The 24708-nt window shown below is 31.7% G+C and overlaps 4 protein-coding genes across 4 annotated transcripts; 3 read left to right on the forward strand and 1 right to left on the reverse strand.

Annotated features, from left to right (window-relative positions):
- Positions 1-15171: 15171 nt before the first annotated feature.
- LOC108328107 (laccase-17) lies at positions 15172-18790 on the forward strand. The gene is made up of 6 exons (XM_017561902.2): positions 15172-15315; positions 15431-15582; positions 15729-15973; positions 16276-16404; positions 17111-18076; positions 18356-18790. Exons 1-6 carry the CDS (start codon positions 15205-15207, stop codon positions 18484-18486), a joined length of 1734 nt encoding a protein of 577 aa, XP_017417391.1. The 5' UTR covers positions 15172-15204; the 3' UTR covers positions 18487-18790.
- Positions 18791-20906: 2116 nt separating this feature from the next.
- Positions 20907-21572, forward strand: LOC128195319 (uncharacterized). Its single transcript, XM_052872576.1, has one exon. It carries the CDS (start codon positions 20907-20909, stop codon positions 21570-21572), a length of 666 nt encoding a protein of 221 aa, XP_052728536.1.
- A 51-nt stretch (positions 21573-21623) lies between these two features.
- LOC108327432 (uncharacterized) lies at positions 21624-23594 on the forward strand. Its single transcript, XM_052872577.1, has 4 exons — positions 21624-22159; positions 22232-23204; positions 23285-23356; positions 23544-23594. Exons 1-4 carry the CDS (start codon positions 21624-21626, stop codon positions 23592-23594), a joined length of 1632 nt encoding a protein of 543 aa, XP_052728537.1.
- A 33-nt stretch (positions 23595-23627) lies between these two features.
- LOC128195320 (protein MAIN-LIKE 1-like) lies at positions 23628-24402 on the reverse strand. The gene is made up of 2 exons (XM_052872578.1): positions 24160-24402; positions 23628-24059 (listed from the first exon to the last, which is right to left on the reverse strand). Exons 1-2 carry the CDS (start codon positions 24400-24402, stop codon positions 23628-23630), a joined length of 675 nt encoding a protein of 224 aa, XP_052728538.1.
- Between the last annotated feature and the right edge of the window lie 306 nt (positions 24403-24708).

Here is a 24708-nt window from a genome sequence, read left to right on the forward strand (position 1 = left end):
AACTATACTTTCATGCGAGCTAGGCTGGCGGGAGATCAGCTCCAACTTCCATGCGAATCTTACCTGGATGGCGGGTTGTGCTCCCTTTGAGGCTGGCATTGAGGAGATCGGCTCCAGGGTAACTGGCTGTGTTTTGTCTGAGAATTACAGGGTCCTCCTCATGGAAATCGGGTCGAGATCGAGGAGGTGATTTCTCATGCTCCAAGTTTGTTAGCTTCGCTGGAGCTCTTAGAGTTCGCAAAGGTTAACCTGTTTGTTGAGTGTTTGCACTTGCTGCTAGAGGGTCATCATTTGGTCGGAGAAAATTTTTACTAAAATCTCATAGTGGACACCAAATATTCTTACCATATTTTGGAGTGTGACCCTCTAATAAGTGGCAAGATTAAAGAAATCCAGATGTGTGTCTTATTGGTGGAAAGGCGAAAAAAAATCTATAAAAAAACTCTATAATGTTTAACTCAGTAAGAAAATGAGATCTTTATAAATGTAAATTTAAATATATTCAAAATTTATAAGATCTTCAGACCCTCATTATATGGTTTAAATAAAAAGTATATTCATTAAAAACAGATTATTAAAAGATATTTAATAACAGTTTAAAAAATAATAAAAACTACTTAAATTTTAGTAATAAATCTTAGATCGAATCGTCTAACTTTTGGCATATTTGGTACCGTTTTCATTTTTTTTCTTAGTGATCATAATATTATCTTTGCCTGTTAATTATCTAGATTTTGAAACACAGTTTGTAAAAGTCACAACCGTAAAAATAATTCATTAGCTTGCATGTAAAGTTTTTTGTATTCCATTAGTTTATATATTGAACACATTTTCCTCTCCAAATTCATCCATTTGGTTTTTCATTTTTGCATCCGATTGTTGACACATCACCATCCACTGCTCTATGTTTTGTCGTGAGGGTAAGATCAAAATAATTTGATTGATGATGCCACTTGTCATTGTCTACAGGATTGGGAGATTGAGATTGAGATTTGAAACCCAACATATCTTGATTTAGACTCTGATGTGTCACTATCTAGTTATGTTTGCCCACAATACTGCCCTGAGCCACCCCTCACAATTCCAAATTAGGACCCATAACTATACAAGTTATGCAACATTTCTTCATTTTCCACATGCTTCAATACATCCCTTTTTCAAAATAAATACTTCGTCAAAACTATTTTAAAAAATAAATATATTTTCCTAAACTAAAATTAGGTTGTTTCAGTTTTTTTATAATGTTGAACGGTTAACATTAGTTTCTAAACATTACAAATATTTTTTAAGAAATTTATTCAAACACGACAATCCCGTGATACGGCTATCTTTCACCATTTAAAACATAAAATAAAACTTTTCAGTTATTTTGGTAAATTTTAGTTTTAAATTTTATTTCAAGTTAGCAGATGTTAGTGATATCTTCGAATCATTAAATAATTCAGGAGTAGTTTCCGTAGTGTATTTGTAAAAGTAAAGCATGTTATGAAATGCTAATTTAATCAACATTAGTTTATTTTGAATGATAACTAAGATAATAATTTCTTATACATACTAGTAAAAACGTATTCAATTTTTTTTATATTAATAAAAATTAATAAAAACATTATTATTATTATAAAATTAAACATAAATAATTTCTGTAATTTTATTTTAAGTACGTTTTATTTATTTTGTACATATTTATTAAAAATGGTTAAGTTTTAAAAACCGATAAATTTTGTTGAATTTAGAAAAACGGTCATATAAAAAATAAAATTGATAAAATAATTATTTTTATTTAAAAGAACTTTTATTTAAAGATAAAATTGAAAAACAAAAATCCTCCCTATAAGTATAGATTTACGTAATGTTAATTTAAAAACGTTTAAAAACGTAAAAAGTGAATAAATAGAAATCACTTTCATGATTTATGTAAAGAAAATTAAAAATATAATTAATGTATTATAATTAAACTAAGTAATATAAAATTATGTTAAAATTATTTAACGATTAATTTAATAAAAAAATCGCTATAATTGAGAATTTAAAGCTCATCCAAAACTTATTTGTTTAAAATAAATGAAACATAAATTAAATTTAAAGAATAAACACAGCAAACGTTTTAAAGTGTAAAAAATGACAACAATGTTTTATCAATAAATTTAATGATAACAACATGCTATCTAGCCTACATATCAAATGAATCTTTAAAACATCATCTAAATTTAAAACCTTATAGAAACTACCAACAGATTTATCATTAAACCTCTTGCTTTAATAATAATGCATATGAACAATTCTCAATCTCCAAATTGGATGATGATACTGCTTAATTACTCTTTATATCAATAAATATTAAAATTTTCTTGCATTAATTTGAAGACATTGATATCAACCTAATACACAGAAGTACTCCATATTATCATCATAACTACCTCACTCCATATCTATGGTGATATTTTTCTCAATAATTTGATGCATTTTTCCTATTGTGTCCAGAAAAAAACTTTCACAGATGACAGATCTGGAATCAGCATTAGGCCCTGCAATTCTTCACTCTTCATTTTCTGTCAGTGAGGAATACAATGAATTTGTTAACACTCCAGCCCATGTTTCAACTACACGACAAACAAGGCCCATGATTACTGTACCAGTCCCACGTTGCAACACCAACAGTAACAAATAAGCACACTAATCTCACCCGTCCCTAAAAGAAACCCCAAAACGACAGCACAAACTTTCACCGTTGTCCTCCACGGCCCCACCTCTGCATCACGCCGTGACTCACCGCCCGGTAACCTCTGAAAAAAAAAATCAATTTTGCTCCTTCCCGCGCAAACACACCGACCTTTTGATGGCGCCGCCTAATTTGAACCCCTGAAAATAACGCGGCGAAATGTGGCCCACAGGATCCACATCATCGTCCACTCCAAAACCAACACGTGGGAGGTTCCACTGTCACCACTTAGCTGTCACCTACTCACACCGCTCGTTAAACCCGCTTCCCGTTATACCCGTCCCACACGATCCCACCCTCTCCCCTTCCATCATTTTTTTCAAATTTTCAAAACTTTAAAATTAAAATAATTATTGCATTAATTTGCTCTTATTTTTCCTCCACTTATATATACCCTACTCCTGGAAAAAACGCTTTCACTGCTCCAAAGTTTGAAAGCCCGCACTTTTTTGGTGAAAAAAATTGTGGGGTTTTGTATTCTGAAAGAAGGGGCAAAAGGGTGTCTGAAGATAGTGTTGGGTTGGGATTTGGCTAAGTGGGTTGTCATGGAGTGGGAAGACGAGTGCAGAACGCCGAGGTTGGTGCAGAATCAGATTCCTGCGATTTTCATCTGCCCGCCGCCGCCCCCAAGAAAGAAGCCGGTGGCCGGAAAGAGACGAACGCCGCCGAAGGAGGGGTACTTCCACCCACCTGATCTTGATTCCTTGTTTTCAGTTCCAGCCAGGAAAGAAGCATGTGTTTAACAAAGTAGTAGCAACTTTTTTATATTTTTGAGGAGTATCTGAATTTGGTTTGTTACTTTTAGAAGTAAAGAAGAGTATTTAATTAACTATTTATTAGTTTGATAATATATATATAAAGAATAATTATTTGTAGTGTTATTTTGTGGGCATTCCTTTTTTGGTATGTCGTAGGTGTTAGCTGATGATGAGTAATGGAATGATGATGATGATATATATATATATATATATATATATATATATATATATATATATATATATATATATATATATATATATATATTATATGCTTTGGGTTGATGCGAACTCTTCTAGAATTTGTAAGATGATGTATTTATTTTTCCCTTTTACATTTTAATTTTTTCAATTTCCTTCATAGGTTTTCGCTCCTATTGGTTACTATCTAGCTTCATTTTCTGACATTTTCTGTTGTTCAAGATTTGGTCATTTATCTCCCCGTTTTGCATTTTGCCTCTTATTGTAGCTTCTGCATTCATGTGCTACACTGCTTTAGTAATATGTCAGAATTCTACTTTTTTTCTATTATTCACTTCTCTCGCTGAAAACTACATTTCTTTTGAAATTGAGTTAAGTAATTCTGAATAACTGGTGCTAAGGTTGCTCTCTGGCTACATGTCTCCATGAATTTGATCAAATTAATCACTAAAGAGAACTTATACGGAAATGAAAATAGAAATTTTTGAATTTGAGGTATGTGGAAGCGTTGGCTTGATGCGATTTTGACTTGATTTGACTTTGATTTCGTCCATAATATTTTATCAATAAAATTATACTTGTGCTGCTGACCCAAGTCTTTCATACTTTCACGACTTGACTTGGTCTTCATAACTTCTTTTTATGACTCACCTACTCCAACTTTGTACTTTTGATCAAGAACCTTGAACAATTTTTTTATCGGCAAAGAACCTTAAACATTTAGCAGTGAATTAGAAGAAACAGAAAGAAAAGAGTGACACAGAAAAATGGTTAATTATTTACACTATGTCAATGCCTCACCACGTACAATATCTCTTTGATTCACACTGTTGATCGTCCACCTCAAAATAGGAGAGAATGAATAAAAGATACTAATTTTCCCATATTTATATTGTTTCAGTTTCTTAAACACTTGCTTTTGGGGGTAATTACTTAACATATTTTAGATGAAAAATAATTGTCAAGTACTATGGCATTACTTCAGAAAATAATTTTAAAGTCACAAGTGAGATAAGTTATAACTATTTTAAACAAACTTAAGATAGGTAATCATGTGTCTTTCCTATTAAACCAATGTTTCAATATTTTAGTTCTTCCAAGGTGGTCACCACCATAGATGTTAGGGTGCTATCTACAAGGATTTAGATAATGAATTAGATCAAAGTTAGAGCATAAGTTAATTAGGGTGGGTGTTTTATTTGTTTCTTTGGTATGTTATGAAAGTGAAGCTTATAAATACGATAAAGGACAAAGTATAATTTAGCGTAAGAGAATTGAATTTGCTTTTTCTTATTAATATTGGCTCTATTTCTAAGATAAAAGAACCAAAAATATGATTCTACTTTATATTTTTCCACATGGTAGCAACCTATGTTTCATTGTTGGGGTCTTTGATTTCTGTTCTCACTTCCGCAACAGTGCAACTGTCTATTGCATGTTACGACAACCTTAATTGCTGCACATGTGTTGTTTACTAAGGCAACATTAATTGTTGCACGAGTTTGGTTTTTTTTTGTTGCATCTTATTGATTTTGGGTGTTTCACCCATCACAATATCTGAAGTAGAAATATAAATCACGATGTAGCAAGACGAATCCAACTTGGTTTAGAAAACTATAGAAATGTAAGCTCCTTATCGCTCCTAATCGATATATCTTTTCATCTTTTAGCTTTTGGTCCATATATATCGTCCAAAAAAATTAATCATGGGATGAAGAACACTCAATGAAACCTTGTTATAGGATTACAAGAATCAATGACACTTGCATGTTCTTGAAGATAGCCAAGGGCATTTATAAGTCGTACATATTCTTAGGCAAATGATGTTACAAAGTTTTCGAGACAACAGTGAAAATTGTTATAAATTGTCTTATAGGATATTACAAGATATGATAATCCATATAATTATAAAAATTCTAATTAAATAAGAAAATAAATCAAAATGTAGGATAAAAATAAATATTAAGAAATCGTCTAATATATATTCTTTTAATTATATATGTTAACAATCTTGTGAAATTTATAGGATAAGAAAAGGTTAGATTATTAATCTGTATTTGATATGTAGAATAATAAAAATTCAATTACATCAAATTAAATATATATAATTTAGTTAAAAGTTATAACTGATATTTAAAATACAATCTGATTGTTATTTGACTCAAACAAAAACTTCTATATTCAAAGAAGTGATTTGTGCAACAAACCTTCAAATTATAAAGGTCAAAGAAAAGATACTAGGCAGAATCTATGGTACATTTATACAAATAAACCAAGGAATGCAAAAGAAAATTATTGGAAGTTGATTGGAAAACAACTAAGCAAGGAGTGTTGATATTGTTGGGAAATCAAAGTAGCTAACCAAAAGAGGAAACGTATCCTTGTATGTGACTTTAAACGAGTCTAAAATAAAATAATAAAGAAAAAAATAAAACACAATAATTTTAATATGGAAAATCCCTTCCATAAATAAATAAAATCACATGATCAAACAATAACATATCATCACTATAAAAATAGAATTACATATATCTCTATTAATACAAGAGTATAAGACTCATTCGTCTTTGTTTGAGTGGTATACAACAATCACATAATTTCACCATTTGATTCATGTAGACGAAGTTAGCCAAGAGTGAGGGTTGAGAGGGATTTCTTGCGATCATGGTTGGTAGTGTGAAACAAGAACTACGTAAGACTAGACCACACAGGATTCACCTTGTCACATGATGGGAACGTAGTTTCAAAGAATGAGTAGAGCTACAATTGAGACCGTAATCTATTGTAGTCATGTGACATGTACAGGAACATCTAAGTCTATTTATTACACTTGTACCATCTAGAAGTAAATCCATAAATCATGAATCTTTATATTATATAATGTTCCTTCATTGTAGAAAAGCATAAGTGTTGATGTGTCTTCATATTAGTATGAATGACTTGATGCGTGATGTGATAATAATTGTGTTATGATTAACTAACCTTCTTCTTTATGTGTTTGTTGGCTTTGCCCTCTATGAATGCGTATTGCATGAGAGTAGTTGAGATGTAGAGGCTGGTATACAAATAGGAAGGGATTGGACGTTCCTCGAGATAAAAAAAACAATTGTTATTTTCTTTATATTTGTTAAGACTCAATCTGATGTACTTTTGAACCTCTTAAACCTACGAATTTTGGTGATGTGCTAATTAAAATTGATAAACCTCATTCATAGAGGATTTAATGGTGGAACTCTTCTTTTATTCCTTAAGGATTTTATGTAAGAAGAACAAATTTTTGCATGATTTAGCCTTGAGAATAATGTCTTAAGTTTCCTTTAGACAATCTCAAGCTCACTAGATGATATTTGGAAGTAGAGGACCCAATTGGTTAGGCAATCTAGTTGGTTAGATGACCCTTATGTTAGACGACCTTTTTGTTAGACGACCTTTTGTTAGACGACTATTAGCCTATTAGATGACCTTTACATGCATTAGACATCCACCAACCAAGTCGCATAGATTGTTTCCTCTTTTATAAAAATAGTTTTTATTGAGAATCCAAGTGTGAGTTTAAGTCTCACATTTGGCAAAAATGAGAAAGTGGAACACCATAATAGGTGAAAAACTATTAACTCATTGCCTTCAGGTTTGGGATAGAGAGTGGTATCAATCCCTTATGTGGTTAGACTCAGGTCTCATTGGTGTTGTGTCTCCCTAGTGAACCCCCTCGCTTGATAAACCTAATAAGTGGTATTAGAGTTGATGGTTAATTTTGGTGACTGACTCAACGAGTACAATGGTCCTTGTATCGAAAGTCTTCCTGGCAAGGATTATTGGTAAGTGTGTTCTGTTAAGATGAACGACAGTAGGAGAAGGGGATCTCGTGGTTGGGAATGCTTCCCCTAGAGGGGAAGTGTACCAATGTGAAAGGGACTCACCCTTGATGGGGAGATTTGTTGGAAATCCAAGTGTATCGTGTTTTGGATTTATCAAACGAATATTTAAATGCTCGAACTTATAAATGATTCTAAATGGTGTAGTTTCTTTTAATGTGTTATTCAGAACGTATACTACAACGTTTGTAAGAACTTCCTCAATTGAATAAGAATCGTTTAATGTGGAGGTTTCTAGTACGTATAAATAAAAATGTAGCTATAGGTTTTATAAGAAAAGTGTTTAGTCAAAAGGTAAACAATAATTGCACAAATATTTTTATATTGGTTTACTCTAATTGAGCTACGTCTAGTATACTCCGTAGAGGGTTTCACTATAATCTTCAACAAGATTACAACTGAGTATTTGCATCACTCTTGGCCTTCTCAATTAGCGAATTACCTCCTGTTACCCTAAACTATATGAGTATTTGCACAACTCCTGATCTTCTCAGTCAGCGAATAACCTCTTGTTACCCTAGACTGGATGAGTATTCACACCACTCCTAGTCTTCTCAGTCAGCGAATAACCTCTTGTTACCCTAGACTGAATGACTATTCGCACCACTCCTAATACTAAACAACCTTGCCTAGATTTCCTTAGCTCCACAAAGTTCAACAAGTTTTTTAATTCTCTTCAGAATTGTAATCAACGATTGCTTACAAGTCGTTTAGACTATTACTCTCATAGAGATGATGTGAGTACAATACAATGTAGTCTAAACACTCGTATGTGTTTCTCTATTTTCTCTTTCTCTCTTTCTTACAACAGTACGCAAATATTACAATGAAGCTCGAGGGTATTGCTTGACTTCTTTTCTTTTCTTCTGCTCATATGTTTTCTTTTCTTGAGCTTTTATGTGCTTTTCTTTTAAACGTTTTTCTTAGGATGAATATTTTTGCTGTATGTTATCCTCTTGATTCTTTATCTGAATGATCTTCTATTTAGTGGCTCTTGGAGAAATGTTTGTTAGACTAAGCTCTTGACCTTGATTCTTGTGTCATCTCTTTCTTTGTCGATAATACTTGTTGGTTAAAGTCAACTTGTCAAAGCAGACTTGCTTTTTCAATACTTTGCTTGAAGTAGGTTGTACTTCCCTTTAGACACCGCTTCTCAAGTGAAGAACATTCTGTGAATATCTTTTATCTCTAACGTCCACTTCTGATTTTTAAATGAAGCATGTGAATGCGTGTAAAATAGGTTATCTACAAAGAATAGAGTAAATTGTGCATCCAGCAGATATATATCTTATCTCTTATCACTTTTTTTTAAAAGTTAAACATTTAATGTCATTTAATGTTTTCTCATACAACAAAGTTCTTTTCATTTTCTACCGTTGAGGTAGAATTTAAAAATTAAGCTTTTCTTTTAAAGATACCAAGCGTTGAGTAAGAACTTCATCGTTGGACAAAGTAACAGTTTTAGCTCATGGTATCATCTAGACGGATGTAAACGTTTTTTATGATTTTTCCTTTTTAGAGCAATAACGTTTATCATGTTTTGTTTTCTTTTGCGTTTTAGGATTAAGCTTTTAGAGTGTTTATTCGAATACACTGTCTTGACATTTCTTCGTTTTCCCTAGAGTTCAACCTAATACCCCTTGGATATAGTAAACTTACACGTTTAGCATAACTCTCTTAGACACTTTGACTTATCAGTCATTTAGCATTATGTTTGAGTGTTTTGAATTAGGTGTTTTTTGTTTTCTACAATCTTAAGAGTTTTTCTAAGATTTTTCTATGTTGAGGATTTTTGAGCCTGTGTCTTATGTTTCATACTATGGTACTTTCATATTCTTATTTTGTTTAATGTTATTTGATTATACTTCAAAACATAAGTTTAGACGATTTTGTTTTAACACTAGTCTATGTGACTTAGATAATCATTAAAGTAAGAGGATCTCTATTACCACATAGGTTTTAATACTTAATACAAAACACAAATAATAATTCACATATTATTCCATATATGTTATCAGAGTTTTACATAAATCTCATGAATCTCAATAAGTATTGTTATACAATAAATCTCATTTAACTAAAACCATAAATCAATCATATATTTAGAAATTAATATTCAATTTGAATTTATAAAAATATTTACATTCAATGAGTTTAATAAACCAAAAGAAGAAGAAAAAAATTACAAAAAAAATATTTTTTTAACATAAGCGAAAATATGCTCACTTAAAAAAAACTGAGTACAAACTAGATTGGGTTGTAATATTATTTTCTCATCAACAAAAAATCCTTTTCTTGAGCAAAAATATGGTTGAGAACAATGTTATTTACAACTCTATTTTTGCATGAGCAAAACTATTTTTACTTGTGCGAAAATGGGACTTAGGGCAAGGTTTGGATGCTTGTTCTACTTTTGTTTAAGCAAAAATGTTAGAGAATTCAACCTCAGTAACAACATAAATTGATTCCAAAGAGTATTTTCAAAAGCATTTTAAATCACACAATTTCTAAGCAATTCGAACATACAATCCAAATCACGATTTACTCAAAAATCATCATTTACTTATTCCTTTAACTCAAATTATGCTTGTTTACATATACTTATATCAAATTCATAACTATTCATAAGAAAGGTGTTAAGACAAGATTGTTTAAGACCTTGGATTTTGAAGTTTAACAAAAGTGTCTAATGAAATAGTAATGCATTAAACGATATCTATGTCTAGACAATATCCTAAATGCAAACAACATAGACTACTCTAAACGACTTGATAAACAGACTGACATAAACACTATAGTACGTAGACCATGTCAAAGATATAATAAACGTCTAACCTTTTAAATCCAAATGTACGAATTGTCGTATTATTTCTCTTTATTAAGACAAGATCGTCTAGAGAATAGACCGTCTAAGTAAATTAAGTTTTGAAGTTTAACAAAAGCATCAAACGAAATATTGATGTGCACGAAAAACTATTTTAAAGCAATAACGTCTAAAGAGGAAAATATTTTTGCAACATTTGTTTTAGACAAAATCAAGCTTATGAACAACGTTTTCTAGAAAGAACTGTATAATGAACTTCTTTTATGAACCACGTCAAAAAAAGAAAGCGTCTCTCTTTTAGATAATTTAGTAAATGATATGAGTAACAAGCTAGTGTCTTATGAAAAATATCTCTTTTATAACTAAAGCTAAAAGAAAGTTTATCCAATATAGTGCTCAAGAAAAACATCTAATGAATTATATCGTCTAATGTATTACCGCTAAATGCTACAACCATTGATAAAAGCATCTAACTTTTTTGTTATACCATATGATGATTACATATGTAGCATGCTTTACTAAATGATGCATTTATTAAAGACATGACAAATGATAACATGTTTTGAACATGTAATACAATCAAAATATTAAATGCATGTATGACAAGGAGTTTCAATGCTTGTATACTTTTTCTTGATATTTCTGTAGATCACTATAGCAGAAAGATATGATTAAAATCACTGAACCCAAGAAAAAGACGTTGTGAGAGATGAAGAACATTATGAGAATGTTTCCCTTAAAGACTTATGTGATGTCATATCATATAAGCTCGATTTCGCTAAAGGCTATGATAAAGTTCTAAACATCTATAAAATATACTAAAGCTTGACTTCTCACCTAAAGACTACATGTTCTCTTAAAGTCAACTTCTTTGTCTAAAAGTCATCTTTCAAGAAAATCTATATATAGACGAAAATTTGAAGAGAAGACAAGAAGGATAATATAAGAAGAATAAGATAGTAAACTCGTGAACACAAAAGTCTATTGTGCTCATATATTTTCTGAAGTTAAAAATTTTCTTTAAAAGAAAAACTTTAGCAAATTACAAAATTCTTTGTATTGTTTATATCCTTTCTTTGAGAGTTATCATTTGTACCTTTGCTCATAACACTTTTTGTGTTGTAGATTTTGACGAGAATTAAAATATTTGTCTAGACATGTTATCTAGGACTAAGACCAAAAGTAGTTAGAATACTTGTTAATCAAGAGTGGTTAAACCGTGACTAATTGTGTTGACTAGGTTAACCAAAAGTGGTTAGAATACTTTTGAACTAGGAGTGATTAAACTCGAAATACTCGTGTTGACTAGGTGAACCAAGAGTATTTATAATACTTGTTGTAAACCAGCAGATGTAAAACTCTTGTAATCTTTTTAAAAGATTAGTGGAACCCCTTAAGAGTTCTTAATGGATGAACTGAGCGTAGCTCAGGTTAAGTGAATCAATATAAAATTTGTTCTTTATTTCTTTGCTCTTTGAAATGTTTCCATTTAGGCATTCTATAAAAATCAGTGTCTAAACATTTCATACAAAGTATATCTTTTATAAACCATTAAACGTACATTTGCGAAAAGTTTTCAAAAAACTATTCACCCCCCTTTGGTGTTTTTTAGTGATTTCACTCTTTATCTATGCAGATCCATAAAAGACAAATGTTTTATTCAAAAGTTTTGCACTGATTCAGAAGAACATTAAAAGATATGAAGACATTTTGGGAATATTTCTTCATTTCTTTCTATCAGCTCAATCCATACAAGCATCACAATTGCCTCTACAAAAGAAACATGACATTTGACCTCTTACAAAAGGCTACACATCTACATCAAAGTCAATGCTTCTGAGTAACAAATCTTTCTTGAAGTTGCGTATATAAAGAAGACAATATGAAGAGAACAAAAGAAGAATCATAACTGCATATATTATCACACTGTCAAAATTCCCTTGCTCTTGTGTCGTCTAGCTCTTTGAAAAAGAAAATTCTTTGTAAAAAATTTTCCAGATAAACTTTGTATTGAAAAATATCCTCTCTAAGAAAGCTTTTTTATCTGTACTTGTTTTAAAAGACTTTGTTGATTTTGGATAATTAGAAGTGATTTAAAACATTTAATTGTTTAAACTCAAAGGGAGTTAAAAGTTTTAGTCAGTTGGACTATCTTATGCCAAGAGTGATTATACTCATTGTAAATTAGGAGTGGTTAAAACTAGGAGTGGTTATAATCGTTGTAAATCATGAGTGATAAAACTCATTGTATCTTTTCAAAGATAGCAGAACTCTTTAAGAGTGCTTAACAGAAAACTTGACATAGTTTAATTGGAGTGAATCAATATAAAAATTAGGTTTTCATCTCTGCTCTCTTTTTCTATTTATAAATGCTTTTATAAAATCCTTAAGTATTCAACACTGCTTGCAGACCGTCTAATCCCTACAAATAACGTGTAGCACTAGTTGCAAAAAGTTTTTCAAACTCTATTCAAACACCCCTTCCCCTCTCTAGAGTTTACATGTTATTTCAAAATATTAGATAAATTTACTCTAGTTATTTCAAAATATTAGATAAATTTACTCTAGTTATCTAAACTATATTGAAAACGCTACTTATAGGAAAAAATTATACTTAACATGTCTAACCTAGTCACTAGATTAACTCATCCGTAACAATATTTAGTCCAAAACGTTTTAAACAATGATTTATCAAATAAATTCAACAACATTCAAGTTCAAACATTCAATCATGATTCCAACATAAAAATAAAACATTTATTTATCAAATCACCTTCATAGTTATATGTCCTTTATCTTATCGTTCTATTAAAATATATAATGAATAATTTCTATTAACTATAACAACTATCTTAAAGCAAAATTTTAAAATATAAATAATAATACTAATAAGAACTTAATGAGTATATCTAAATATAAATATTTTTCTCAATTAACTTTATTAAAATTATCTGACAAATTTACGAGTAAAACAGAAAAGGAAAATACGTATAGAATTAAAAAATATACTATTTAAAAATCAAATCAAATAGTACTTTTTCAACTATCGTGAGATTGGATTATACCATGAAAAAAGATAAAAATTGAAGAAGTAGAATTAGAGAGAAAGAAGAGAAGAGCTTCTTTTTTTTCTTTTGTTAATGAGAAAGAATTTAGAAAATGATGAAGATAATTTTGAGGAGAGAGAGTTACATGACAAAATGCATCTAATATAAATAATTTTTTTACTTTAAAACAAAGCATAAAAATAAAAATGAAAAAGGTTTGGAATATTTAGAAACAGGCATTCATTATTATATTAATTTCCAATTGTCAATATATTAAGCCAGATTTTGGAAAGTGACATGTATAATAGACAAAGTGACATGTACAGTTCAGCTTTTTCCAAATATTTAGGAAGTACAATTAGTGACTATTGAATCATTTACTTAAAGATGCATTCCTCGTAATAAATTAAGATGTAATTCTTACTTTATATAATTTTGCATTTGATGGTGGTTATCTGTCATCTGATAACTATTTTATAGCTTAAGAAAACATGTAGAAAAGTAATGGAATTGATTTGACCTACCTTTTTGACAAAATGAAGTCAGGGAAACTCATACTAAAAGCAACAAGCCATATTTGAAGCCAAGTTAGGAGTTATGAAAACGTAATGTGTGAGTTGAACTGCTAGTGTTGAAAAGAATTGAAAAGGACCTTTATTTATACACGCGGATCTAGGAAAACCTCATTTCTAAAGGTTGTAAAATATTCAAGTAATTCTAGATGCATGTCCTTTCGTTTCGCATCCACAAATTCTCAAGTAATGATTAATTCTAGCTCCCATGAATGGGATATTTCTAACATTTCTTTAAAGTGAAGACTCTTTCATTAATGTATATATCATTAATATAAAGATAATTCAAATAATACATAACTAGTTGATTAGTCGTTTTTAATCACCTCTTATATACAAAATTCATTTAATGCAAATATATATCTTTTGATGGACACTTCAATACAGACTTCGAGAGGGAACTTTATAGAAACAAATATAAACATAATAGATAATCTGAGGTGATAAAGAAAAAGTAAAGATAGAGAGAGAGATCAAAAGAAATAAACGTGCAAATTAAATGTCTGCAACATCAAAATATGTATGCTTAAAATAAAAACCGATCATTTAATAAATGGACTCTGCAGTAGGATTAATGAAGAAAAGAAAAAGATCTTTTGAAAAAACAAATATATAAGAAGAAATGAGTGAAATAAGCTATGGAAAGACACCTTTTAAGGGTAGTTGTATATGAAAAAAGCAAAACATAACAGTGAATAAATTCAAAAAGATTATATTAGAGAATATATATCATTATTTTATAATTAATAGTTTCGTAGTATTTATTAAATAGCATGTATTTTTTCTAATAGTATAAATGACTAGGTCCTAGTTATTGAAATTGAGTATAAGTTTAATTATATTATTGAGAAAAAAAGATGTGACACTATAGCAAAGTATGAAAAAATAAATGATGGATTATAACAACTGGTGATTATTGCTTGCTTAGAATTGCCTTAAGACAGGTGTAATAAATAAGACATGAAAAAATGAAATCCAAGGAAAATTGGTAGTCTTAAGGGTTGTCATCATAGTCTTTAGGTCACCCCTCTGCATATACTCATCCAATGCTTAAGGGTCATTGTGAAACTAAAATAATGGCAACTTACAATTATTAATTACTTCATGTCCACTCTAAAATTAAACTAGACCTACAACCATGTCCACCTGACAAACCTCTATTTTCTCTATATAATCTTATCTCAGTTCATTTTTCCCAACCAACACAACACATGGATTCCTCCCACTTTCCTTCTTTTCTCAGAGTTCTTCTCTTTGGTTTCTGGGTTTTAGCATTGTTTCCTGAGTTTGTAGTGAGCATAACAAGGCACTACACATTCAATGTACAGTGACAAAATTCATCATATGGAGTTTCTTTAGTTTAAAAAGTTGCATTTGCATTCATTTGAACACTCCTAATCTTTCCACTTGTTTACTTCTTCATGTGTATAATAATAGGTGGAGTACCTGAACGTAACTAGACTGTGCCACACAAGGAACATTCTGAGTGTGAATGGTAAATTCCCAGGACCTCGCTTGGTGGCAAGGGAAGGTGACAGGGTTGTGGTTAAGGTTGTTAACCATGTCTCAAACAATGTCACCATTCATTGGTATGTGCTTTCTAGTTAAGGTGGCTAACCATGTTAGCCTCTCTCCTAGATATTACTGTATTCTTGGGCTATGTTTTATAATAACTGTTTTTCAAGTCATATAAGATTTACTCATGCATTTTTGTACTGATCTTGGATTGTTGCAGGCATGGTATCCGTCAGATAACAAGTGGGTGGGCTGATGGACCAGCGTATGTGACACAGTGTCCTATACAAACCAACCAGTCATACACATACAACTTCACCATCGTTGGGCAGAGAGGAACTCTTCTTTGGCATGCTCACATATCATGGCTAAGAGCAACCATTTATGGTCCCATCATCATCCTCCCCAAGCACAATGAATCTTATCCATTCCGGAAACCGTACAAAGAAATCCCCATTCTTTTTGGTATAGTTTATTAATACCTACCACACAATATAGTAAGCTCATTAGTCGAGTCTGAGAACAGAAGAAAACAAGTCTTGACCAAGGAATAAAAATAAGTAGTCAAGAATAATAAGTTTAATTAAAGTAATATTGGCATTTCCTACATTATGGTATGATCAAGATTAGCTCCTTTTTTATATTTAGAGATACTATCTCATACATATACACATATTTAATGTTATAAGTATATTTATATTTACATATACAATTAATTTGTTGAGTTTAGTGACATATATGTTGGTAACTTGGTTTTGGGATTGCAGGGGAATGGTTTAATGTAGACCCAGAAGCTGTAATAAGTCAAGCCCTGCAGACAGGAGGGGGACCTAATGTTTCAGATGCATACACCATAAATGGACTTCCTGGGCCTTTGTATAATTGTTCCTCTAAAGGTACAAAACAAAATCTTCTATAATGGCACCCTAAAGTTGGATCTTCAATACATCTATGAAAGGGTGTTTTTTTTGAAAGATAAATAGAGTAGGGAACTTTTGAACATGAACAGGGTGTTTAGAGACACAATAAGTATATCCTAGTACATTGTTAAACTTCATTTCTCAATCATATTCCCATGTTTCACTTTTACCACTTGTAATGGTTGAAGATTGGGTAGAAAACTAGGAGAGAAGATTGACTACTTGTTCGAGAAATTTTATTTCAATTTCTATTTTGTGTTTAATAACAAAATATAATCTAATTTATAGAAAATTTTATAGGAAATAATGAAAAAAAATAAAAGTTTTTTGAATGTTGAAAATTGTCTACATGAAATATTGAAAAAGAGATGTTTTTATTATTTCTTATGCATATCTTTAGAAATAGAAAAAAAAATGAATAATATTTTATAGCTTAAAGTAAAAATAAACAATGAAAATGAAAACCATTTTTTTTTTGTTCTTAAAGTAAAATAGTACAAGTACATTTAGATAAATATGATAGGAGGGTCATTAATTATGGGAACCAAATATGCTACTTATAAATATCATAATAGAATAGACTAAGTTGGTAACAATAAAAAATCAATAATCAACTGCATACAAGTGCCTTTTCATCTATGACAGAAAACTTAATGATATAATTCATGATTGATTTTTGAAGATACATACACACTAAAGGTGAAGCCAGGCAAGACATATCTGCTAAGGCTAATCAATGCTGCACTCAACGAAGAACTCTTCTTTAGCATAGCCAATCACACCCTAACCGTGGTTGAAGCAGATGCTAAATACACCAAACCATTTGACACAGATCCACTACTCATAGCACCTGGACAAACCACAAACGTTCTTCTCAAAACCAAGCCATATTTTCCCAATGCCTCATACCAAATGGCTGCTAGACCTTATTTCACAGGCCGTGGCACCTTTGACAATTCTACAACCGCTGGTATCCTCATTTACAAGCAACCTTTGCACCATTCTTCTCTCGAAAATCTCACCCTTCTCAAACCAACTTTGCCACCAATAAATGCCACAAATTTTGTGGCAAACTTCACAGGAAAATTCAGAAGCTTGGCCAATGCTAAATTCCCCGTCAACGTACCCCAGAAAGTGGACAGAAAATTTTTCTTCACTGTGGGGCTAGGGACCAATCCTTGCCCGAAAAACACAACATGCCAAGGGCCAAGCAACAGCACCAAGTTTGCAGCCTCAGTGAACAATATTTCCTTTGCACTTCCATCATCTGTTTCCATCATGCAGGCCTACTATTCTGGACAGACTAATGGGGTTTTCAAGACTGATTTTCCTGCTACCCCTTTGAACCCTTTCAATTACACAGGAACACCTCCAAACAATACAATGGTCACTAATGACACAAAGTTGGTGGTGCTCAAGTTCAACACCAGTGTGGAGGTAGTGTTGCAGGATACTAATATTCTTGGGGCTGAGAGCCACCCCTTGCATCTTCATGGTTATGACTTCTTTATTGTGGGGCAAGGCTTTGGAAACTATGACCCTAACAATGACCCTGCAAAGTTTAATCTTGTTGACCCAGTTGAGAGGAACACAGCTGGTGTTCCTGCTGGTGGCTGGATCGCTATTCGGTTTAAAGCAGACAACCCAGGTATGTATTTTTCAATGCCAACATTCTTGTAGCGTGCTGTATCATATAGAACGTATTCTTCTTATAAGAGAATGTAAAAATATAACAAGATATACTTTGCATACCTATACATTTCTAAAAGTTAGAAAAGTTTCTATAAAAGTTGAAGAAATGCATGACATAATCCCTTTGTTACAAAAGTTTATCAGATAAAATGACGTTGTCATGCATGAGTTTGTAAACCTGTCTCTATCTAATGTCATTGTTATCTATGTCACATTTGAGTTATGGTTGAAACAGGAGTGTGGTTCATGCACTGCCACCTTGACCTGCACACAAGTTGGGGATTGAGAATGGCATGGCTAGTATTGGATGGAGCTGGACCCAACCAGAAGCTGCAACCACCCCCTTCTGATCTTCCAAAATGTTGACTTTGACTGATCCTTTTGGGCCGGGTTCATTGGCTCTGCATCATTTCTTCCTCAGTTACTCTCCAATGTTTCTTGTTCCTTTCTTTTCAACAAATGTTTATTCTTTTGATGTGTAGAGGGAAAACAAATAAGTTGTGACTCGTGTAAGTTTGGGGTTAGTTTGTTCAGGTAAACGGTTTGGTTTGTCTTGATGTTGCTGTCATGTTTGGTTGGTTGGTTTGGAATGAGCAGTCACAGGGGTTTTGCCTCCTTACATAATGTTCAAAGCAATTGCTGATAATTGAAATTTGATTGATTCCTCTCATGATATGGTCCTTGATCATTGTTTTGCTTCTATTCAAAGTTTAACTCTATATTTGTCTTCTGGTAAGAACAAAGAATGAAAATAAATTTCTCCGTCAATGCTATCGTCATCAAGAGAATTTTGGTTGTGTAATCTTGACTGGAATTTCACAATCACAGTTTACCATAGACTAGATAAAAGTAAGAAACCAATATTCTCACACCAGTTCATTGACAACGAATTCTACTTTACACTTTGTGGGAAGTATATATACCATGGAACCAACCAATTGGTTTCAATATACTTATACTTAAAACTCGTAGTCATATAATTGAAGAGTGTTTCATCTTGCACCTCCAAGGATTTCATCCTGCACCTCCAATTTCCTAAAATGTCCTTAATTAATAAATAGTTTAAAAGTTTAATCTTTTGATTATTGAAAATTTCCCTACTACCATTGACTCCACCTCTATTTTCTACCAATTAAGAAACATGCATTCTGCTCCTCTGTACCCCTTCACCCCTGCACTCCTTGGACCCTTCATTCTTGCACCCCTCACCCCTACACCTCTTGCATCCCTTTTTTTTTATAAAGAAATCATACGGCTCTTTCACAACTCTTCCCTGGACTTTGATAATATTTTTTTTCTTGAGAGTGATTGAATATTATCTAAAGAGAAGTATTGTTCCGAGTGTGCAGTTTGGAGTGGTGTATTGGCAGCTTGACTCTTTGTGTTGGTGCAGTTTCGGATTATCTCATTCTTCTTTGTGTTTTTGCTGTAGAAAGAGGTTAGTATTTATTTTTAATCAGTGTGCATAGATAGATTTCATGGTTGGATTGTTATTGATGGAGATGTAATTTAGTTTCGTTAATATGTTTGCATGTTACCGAAAATGAAACGATATGAACTCATGGACTGCGGGTAGCCAATGATGTTGATCGACTGCGGATAGCCGATGATGTTAATCGGATGTGGAAATCCGATTGATGAGCATCGGATGTGAAAATCCGATTGTATGAAATTTCGGATATACATATCCGATACTGAACTTAGATTATAATATTTAACTTATTATATTAAATATTATCTATGTTCTTTACCTTATTTAGTTTATTTATTTTTAATATTTAAATTAATTTTTATTTTTACATATGATTTTGAAACAAATTCAGAATAACGAAATGCATAGGAATCGGACCTGGAGATCAGATAGTGAGAATTCGGATATCAATATCCGATACATGTTTAATGTTATACATAAAATTTTAATTATGTTATTGTTTTACTTATTTTATTAATTTTAAAATTATTTATGATTTTGTATTAGTCTATAATGAAATTATATATTTTTTAATTGATATAATTTTGTTTATTGAATTTATTAAAATTAATAAAAGTAATTTAGAATATAAAACTCACTTATCTATTGCATATGGAAATTCAATTATATATATATATATATATATATATATATATCGGATTTCCATATCCGAGAATGAAAATTTTTCGCCTATCTTATTTAGTAACAGTGCTTGGTATTCAGCTGAACATACATTTTTCGTGGAAAAAAACTGAGTTACTTATTTGAATACTCAATTATTACAAGCAAGGATTACCATTTATTTAAAAAATTCCTAAGATATTTGACAGCCATTCATTTATTTATATAATTTGTAGTTATTTTATATATTATTTTATTATTCTATAATTATATTTAAGTATATGTATAATTTTTATGAATTTATAATATAATTAGATAATATGTAATTTTTTCATAATTTTTCATGTTGTTTTATGAATATTATTTAAGTAGGTTTGTTTTATATAAAAATTGAATAAAACTAGTTAACTTTATTTTTATAATTATTATTTGTTGTTAATATAAAAAATGCATTTTAAATATTTAATTTTTAATAATTTTTTATATAGTTTTATGTTTATTTAACTTGGTGTTTCATTTAAGTTAGATTATATTGTTCATAAATTTATAATTGTATAATTATTGTATTAGTTTTTTATTTTATAATATAATTATAAATTTTAAATTTATTGTATTATTTTTTTATTTTTTATAGGTGATTATAATTTAAATGGACGGATATCATTATGGGATGAATTCTGAAATAAATTGTACCATGCAATCAGAATTTTCATCATTTATAAATGAGGTTGCTGAGGAAGATCTGACGAATAATTTCACAACAAATGAAATTTTTTCTTCTCGTGAAAACTTAATTGAATGGGTAAAAGGGATTGCAAATGATCTAGGATTTGTTGTGGTGACTATAAGATCCGATAAAGCTACCGGTCAACCTGGGAGGAAGACGTTTGTGTTGCTAGGATGTGAAAGAGGCGAAAAATATAGAAAATACAAATCCGACCAACCTAGTGCATATGGCACCCGAAAATGTGAGTGTCCTTTCCAGTTAAGGGGCAAACCATCTGGTAATGGCGATGGGTGGGTATTACAAGTGATATGTGGATACCATAACCACGATTTAGCAAAAACTTTAGTGGGGCATCCTTATGCTGGTAGGTTAAATCCTACTGAACAAGCAATACTTGTTGATATGACTAAAACCCAAGTAACTCCAGCAAATATTTTGTTGACTCTGAAACAAAATAATGAGCATAATGTAACTACAATAAAACAAGTGTACACAGCAAGGTATACATATAAACGCTCATTGAGAGGGTCGAGAACTGAGCTGCAACAATTGATGATGATGTTGGATCGGGATAATTACATACATTGGAGTAGATGTGCAGAGGATTCTGAAGTTGTTAGTGACCTCTTTTAGACACATCCTGATGCAATCAAGTTATTGAATGCATTTAGTGTTGTTTTGTTAATGGATTCAACTTACAAAACAAATAAATATCAGTTGCCATTGTTAGAGATTGTTGGTATGACATCTACTGGGTTAACTTACTCAGTCGCATTTGCATTCTTATCAAGTGAGCGTCAAAATAATTTCACTTGGGATCTTCAAAAGCTTAGAGGTTTATTTTTGAACACTGATACCGGTCCACAAGTCATTGTCAGCGATAGAGACTTGTCTTTGATGAATTCCATCGGCAATGTCTTTCCTTTGTCATATCAATTGTTATGTCGCTTCCATATTTCAAAAAATGTACTAGCGAAGTGCAAAATGTTACTTGATTGTAAGGAAGCATGGGATGTCATAATGAAAGAATGGGAGAACGTCATGGATTGTGAAGATGAATCTATGTTTGGGGACTGTGTGAATCACTTTGAATACACCTGTCATTCATGCCCTTTATTATTTGAATATGTGAATAATACTTGGATTATTCCATACAATACTTACTTTGTGAAGGCATGGACAAACAAAGTTATGCATTTAGGGAATACAACAACGAACAGGTATGTTTTAATGTTATATTAGTTTACATTGTATTTGAATATTTGATAATATTGTTGATTTATTTTTGTTAGGGTTGAGTCTGCTCATTGGAACTTAAAGAAAGTATTGGGAAACAATATGGGAGATCTTTGTTCTTGTTGGGATGCCATTCATAATGTAATTGTGTTGCAACATAATAAGATCAAAGCGTCGTTCGAAATTAGTCTGAATCTTATGAGTGAAGCTTATAAAGGCATAAAATACAAAAAACTTGTTGGACGAGTATCCAGATATGCTTTAGGACTAATAGCTAAAGAATTAGAACGAGTGAATCTTGTAGGTCTCGATACGGGAAGATGTGGATGCATACTTAGACGGACGTACGATGTCCCCTGTGCCTGTGAATTAGCACGTTATGGCCCTGGTATGATTCCTTTGGGTGAATTTCATGTGATGTGGACAAGATTGTCTATTTCAGATATTGTATCGAATGAATCACAACCAGAGTTATCCAAACAACATGAGCTGACTATGGTTGAAGAAAAATTTAAGGAGGTTGAGATTGGAGGTAAAGTGACAATTAAACAAAAGTTACTTGACATTGTTTGTCCTGCAATGACATCTATGATACCTCTATTGCATAAAGTTAAGACGAAGGGTGCACAAAAGAAAAAACTTCAGAGAACAGAGAGGTCTACAAAGCGTGATCCCTCATATTTTGAGCATGTAGACACATTTCAGTCAACAATTGAATCTTCGTCTGCAAAAAACAAATTTCAACTGAAGGATAAACCTAGGCAACGAAGGAGAATACCTATGATAAACCAATTTCATCCTATTTGTCAACCATACATTCTCAATATTGTTGATGTCGTTGCTAATGGTCACTGTGGTTATAGATGCATTGCTACGTCATTAGGGCTCGGGGAAGATTCTTCGCCCATTATACGAAATGATCTTTATAAAGAACTGAGTCAGTGGCGTGATGAATATGCGACACTAGTGGGAGGCTATGATAGACTAGAACAACTCAGGAGGTCTTTGATGGGGGACCCACAGTCAGCGGTACGCGTTCATATACTTCACAATGTATTTATTATTTGTTTTATTAGTTTTATCATAACAATTTGTTTTATTCCTTATAGGCTAATGCAACCAAGTGGATGACTATACCAGACATTGGGTATGCAATTGTTAATCGCTATAACGTCATCCTAGTATGTCTTTCACATAGTCAGAACTATATGATATTTCCACTACATACCAAACCGCCTTCTGATGTAAGACAACATCACTTAGTATGTATAGGACATGTTAACGACAATAATTTCGTACAGGTAACATTATTATTATTATGTTTAATTGCAAGACGATAAACTTTTTTTACTAATAGGGAATTTACAGGTTCAACTACAAGATGGTTGTCCTTTACCTATGACAGGTTCAACTACTTAGATGCAACAAGTATGCCCGGGCAACGTACTCCCACTACTGCTGTTCACAGTGCTCAGCATAGATGTCTCGAAGCCAGCTCAATCTAACTTTCACACCGTGAGCTGCAGTTAACTCAGCACCAGCTCTCCCGCCATCCACGCCTAAAAGCTCCACAATGGCGCATCTACTGTCTTCAAAATCTACTTCCTCTAGATGACATAACTGCCCTAAAACTGGGAGGTGCAGCAACGATGACACATCATCTAAAGTCAAAGTCATCTCACCCACGGGGAGATGGAAACTGCTAGTCTCGAAATGAAATCTCTCTACAAATGCCAACAGTAGACCCCTATCGACATAGTCATATGACATGCCCACCAAAGACATCAGACCAAAACCATTAACGATGTCTCTAATGCCCTCGTGGCAGGATCCTAATCTGTTTAACTTCTTCCCATGGGAGATCAACTTGATCTCCTCCCGTTCCTAAACAATAATATTTAGCGATAAAATTATTTCAACCAAACAATATTCATTAAAATTAAAGTTTTTCACTTACCCTACCCTACCATATCGCATAAGCAACATGGTGAATGTAATGTGTCAATATTGAAGCGTTTAATGGACCTCCAGGAAATCCACCTTCAACAACATCCTCATGATCCTCAACTGCATCCTCGTGAAACCTCACATCTCCTTGGTCCTCAACATGAATATCAGACTCAACTGCTCCACGTCTTCTACGAGCAGAAGCTGTAGGTCTCCGCCTCTCACCCTGTGACGAACTCTCTCCGCAATGTGAAGAGGAACCTACTCGAATACGAGCCATGTCTATTCTAATAATTAAAAAAATTCACTACTAAAAAATATTAAATTATTCAAAACAATTTATTTCAAATAAAATCAATTTAACTAATTCATTATAAAATTAAATAATATATTATTACAAACAAAATAACTTAAATCTCTAACAAAATTATAAATATTGCAAATAATTACAAAAAGTAATTAAAACATTTTTAACTAACTGTAAAAATCTAATATTTCACAAAAAAATAATCACAAATCTTTTAACTATAAAAAAAATTAATTCAAATCTTGATATAAATAAAAAATTAATTCAATTAAAACAAAT

This window comes from Vigna angularis, chromosome 2 (genome assembly GCF_016808095.1).
Source record: "Vigna angularis cultivar LongXiaoDou No.4 chromosome 2, ASM1680809v1, whole genome shotgun sequence".
NCBI lineage: Eukaryota > Viridiplantae > Streptophyta > Magnoliopsida > Fabales > Fabaceae > Vigna > Vigna angularis.

Excerpts from the sequence above, each read along its gene's own strand:
- LOC108328107 (XM_017561902.2), top strand. The coding sequence starts at position 15,205 with ATGGATTCCTCCCACTTTCCTTCTTTTCTCAGAGTTCTTCTCTTTGGT. Across the intron at positions 15,583-15,728 it reads AACAATGTCACCATTCATTG|GCATGGTATCCGTCAGATAA; the intron begins GTATGTGCTTTC and ends GGATTGTTGCAG. Across the intron at positions 15,974-16,275 it reads AGAAATCCCCATTCTTTTTG|GGGAATGGTTTAATGTAGAC; the intron begins GTATAGTTTATT and ends TTGGGATTGCAG.
- LOC128195319 (XM_052872576.1), top strand. The coding sequence starts at position 20,907 with ATGCAATCAGAATTTTCATCATTTATAAATGAGGTTGCTGAGGAAGAT.
- LOC108327432 (XM_052872577.1), top strand. The coding sequence starts at position 21,624 with ATGGATTCAACTTACAAAACAAATAAATATCAGTTGCCATTGTTAGAG. Across the intron at positions 22,160-22,231 it reads GGGAATACAACAACGAACAG|GGTTGAGTCTGCTCATTGGA; the intron begins GTATGTTTTAAT and ends TATTTTTGTTAG. Across the intron at positions 23,357-23,543 it reads ATCGCTATAACGTCATCCTA|GTTCAACTACAAGATGGTTG; the intron begins GTATGTCTTTCA and ends GGGAATTTACAG.
- LOC128195320 (XM_052872578.1), bottom strand. The coding sequence starts at position 24,402 with ATGGCTCGTATTCGAGTAGGTTCCTCTTCACATTGCGGAGAGAGTTCG. Across the intron at positions 24,060-24,159 it reads TGACACATTACATTCACCAT|GAACGGGAGGAGATCAAGTT; the intron begins GTTGCTTATGCG and ends ATTATTGTTTAG.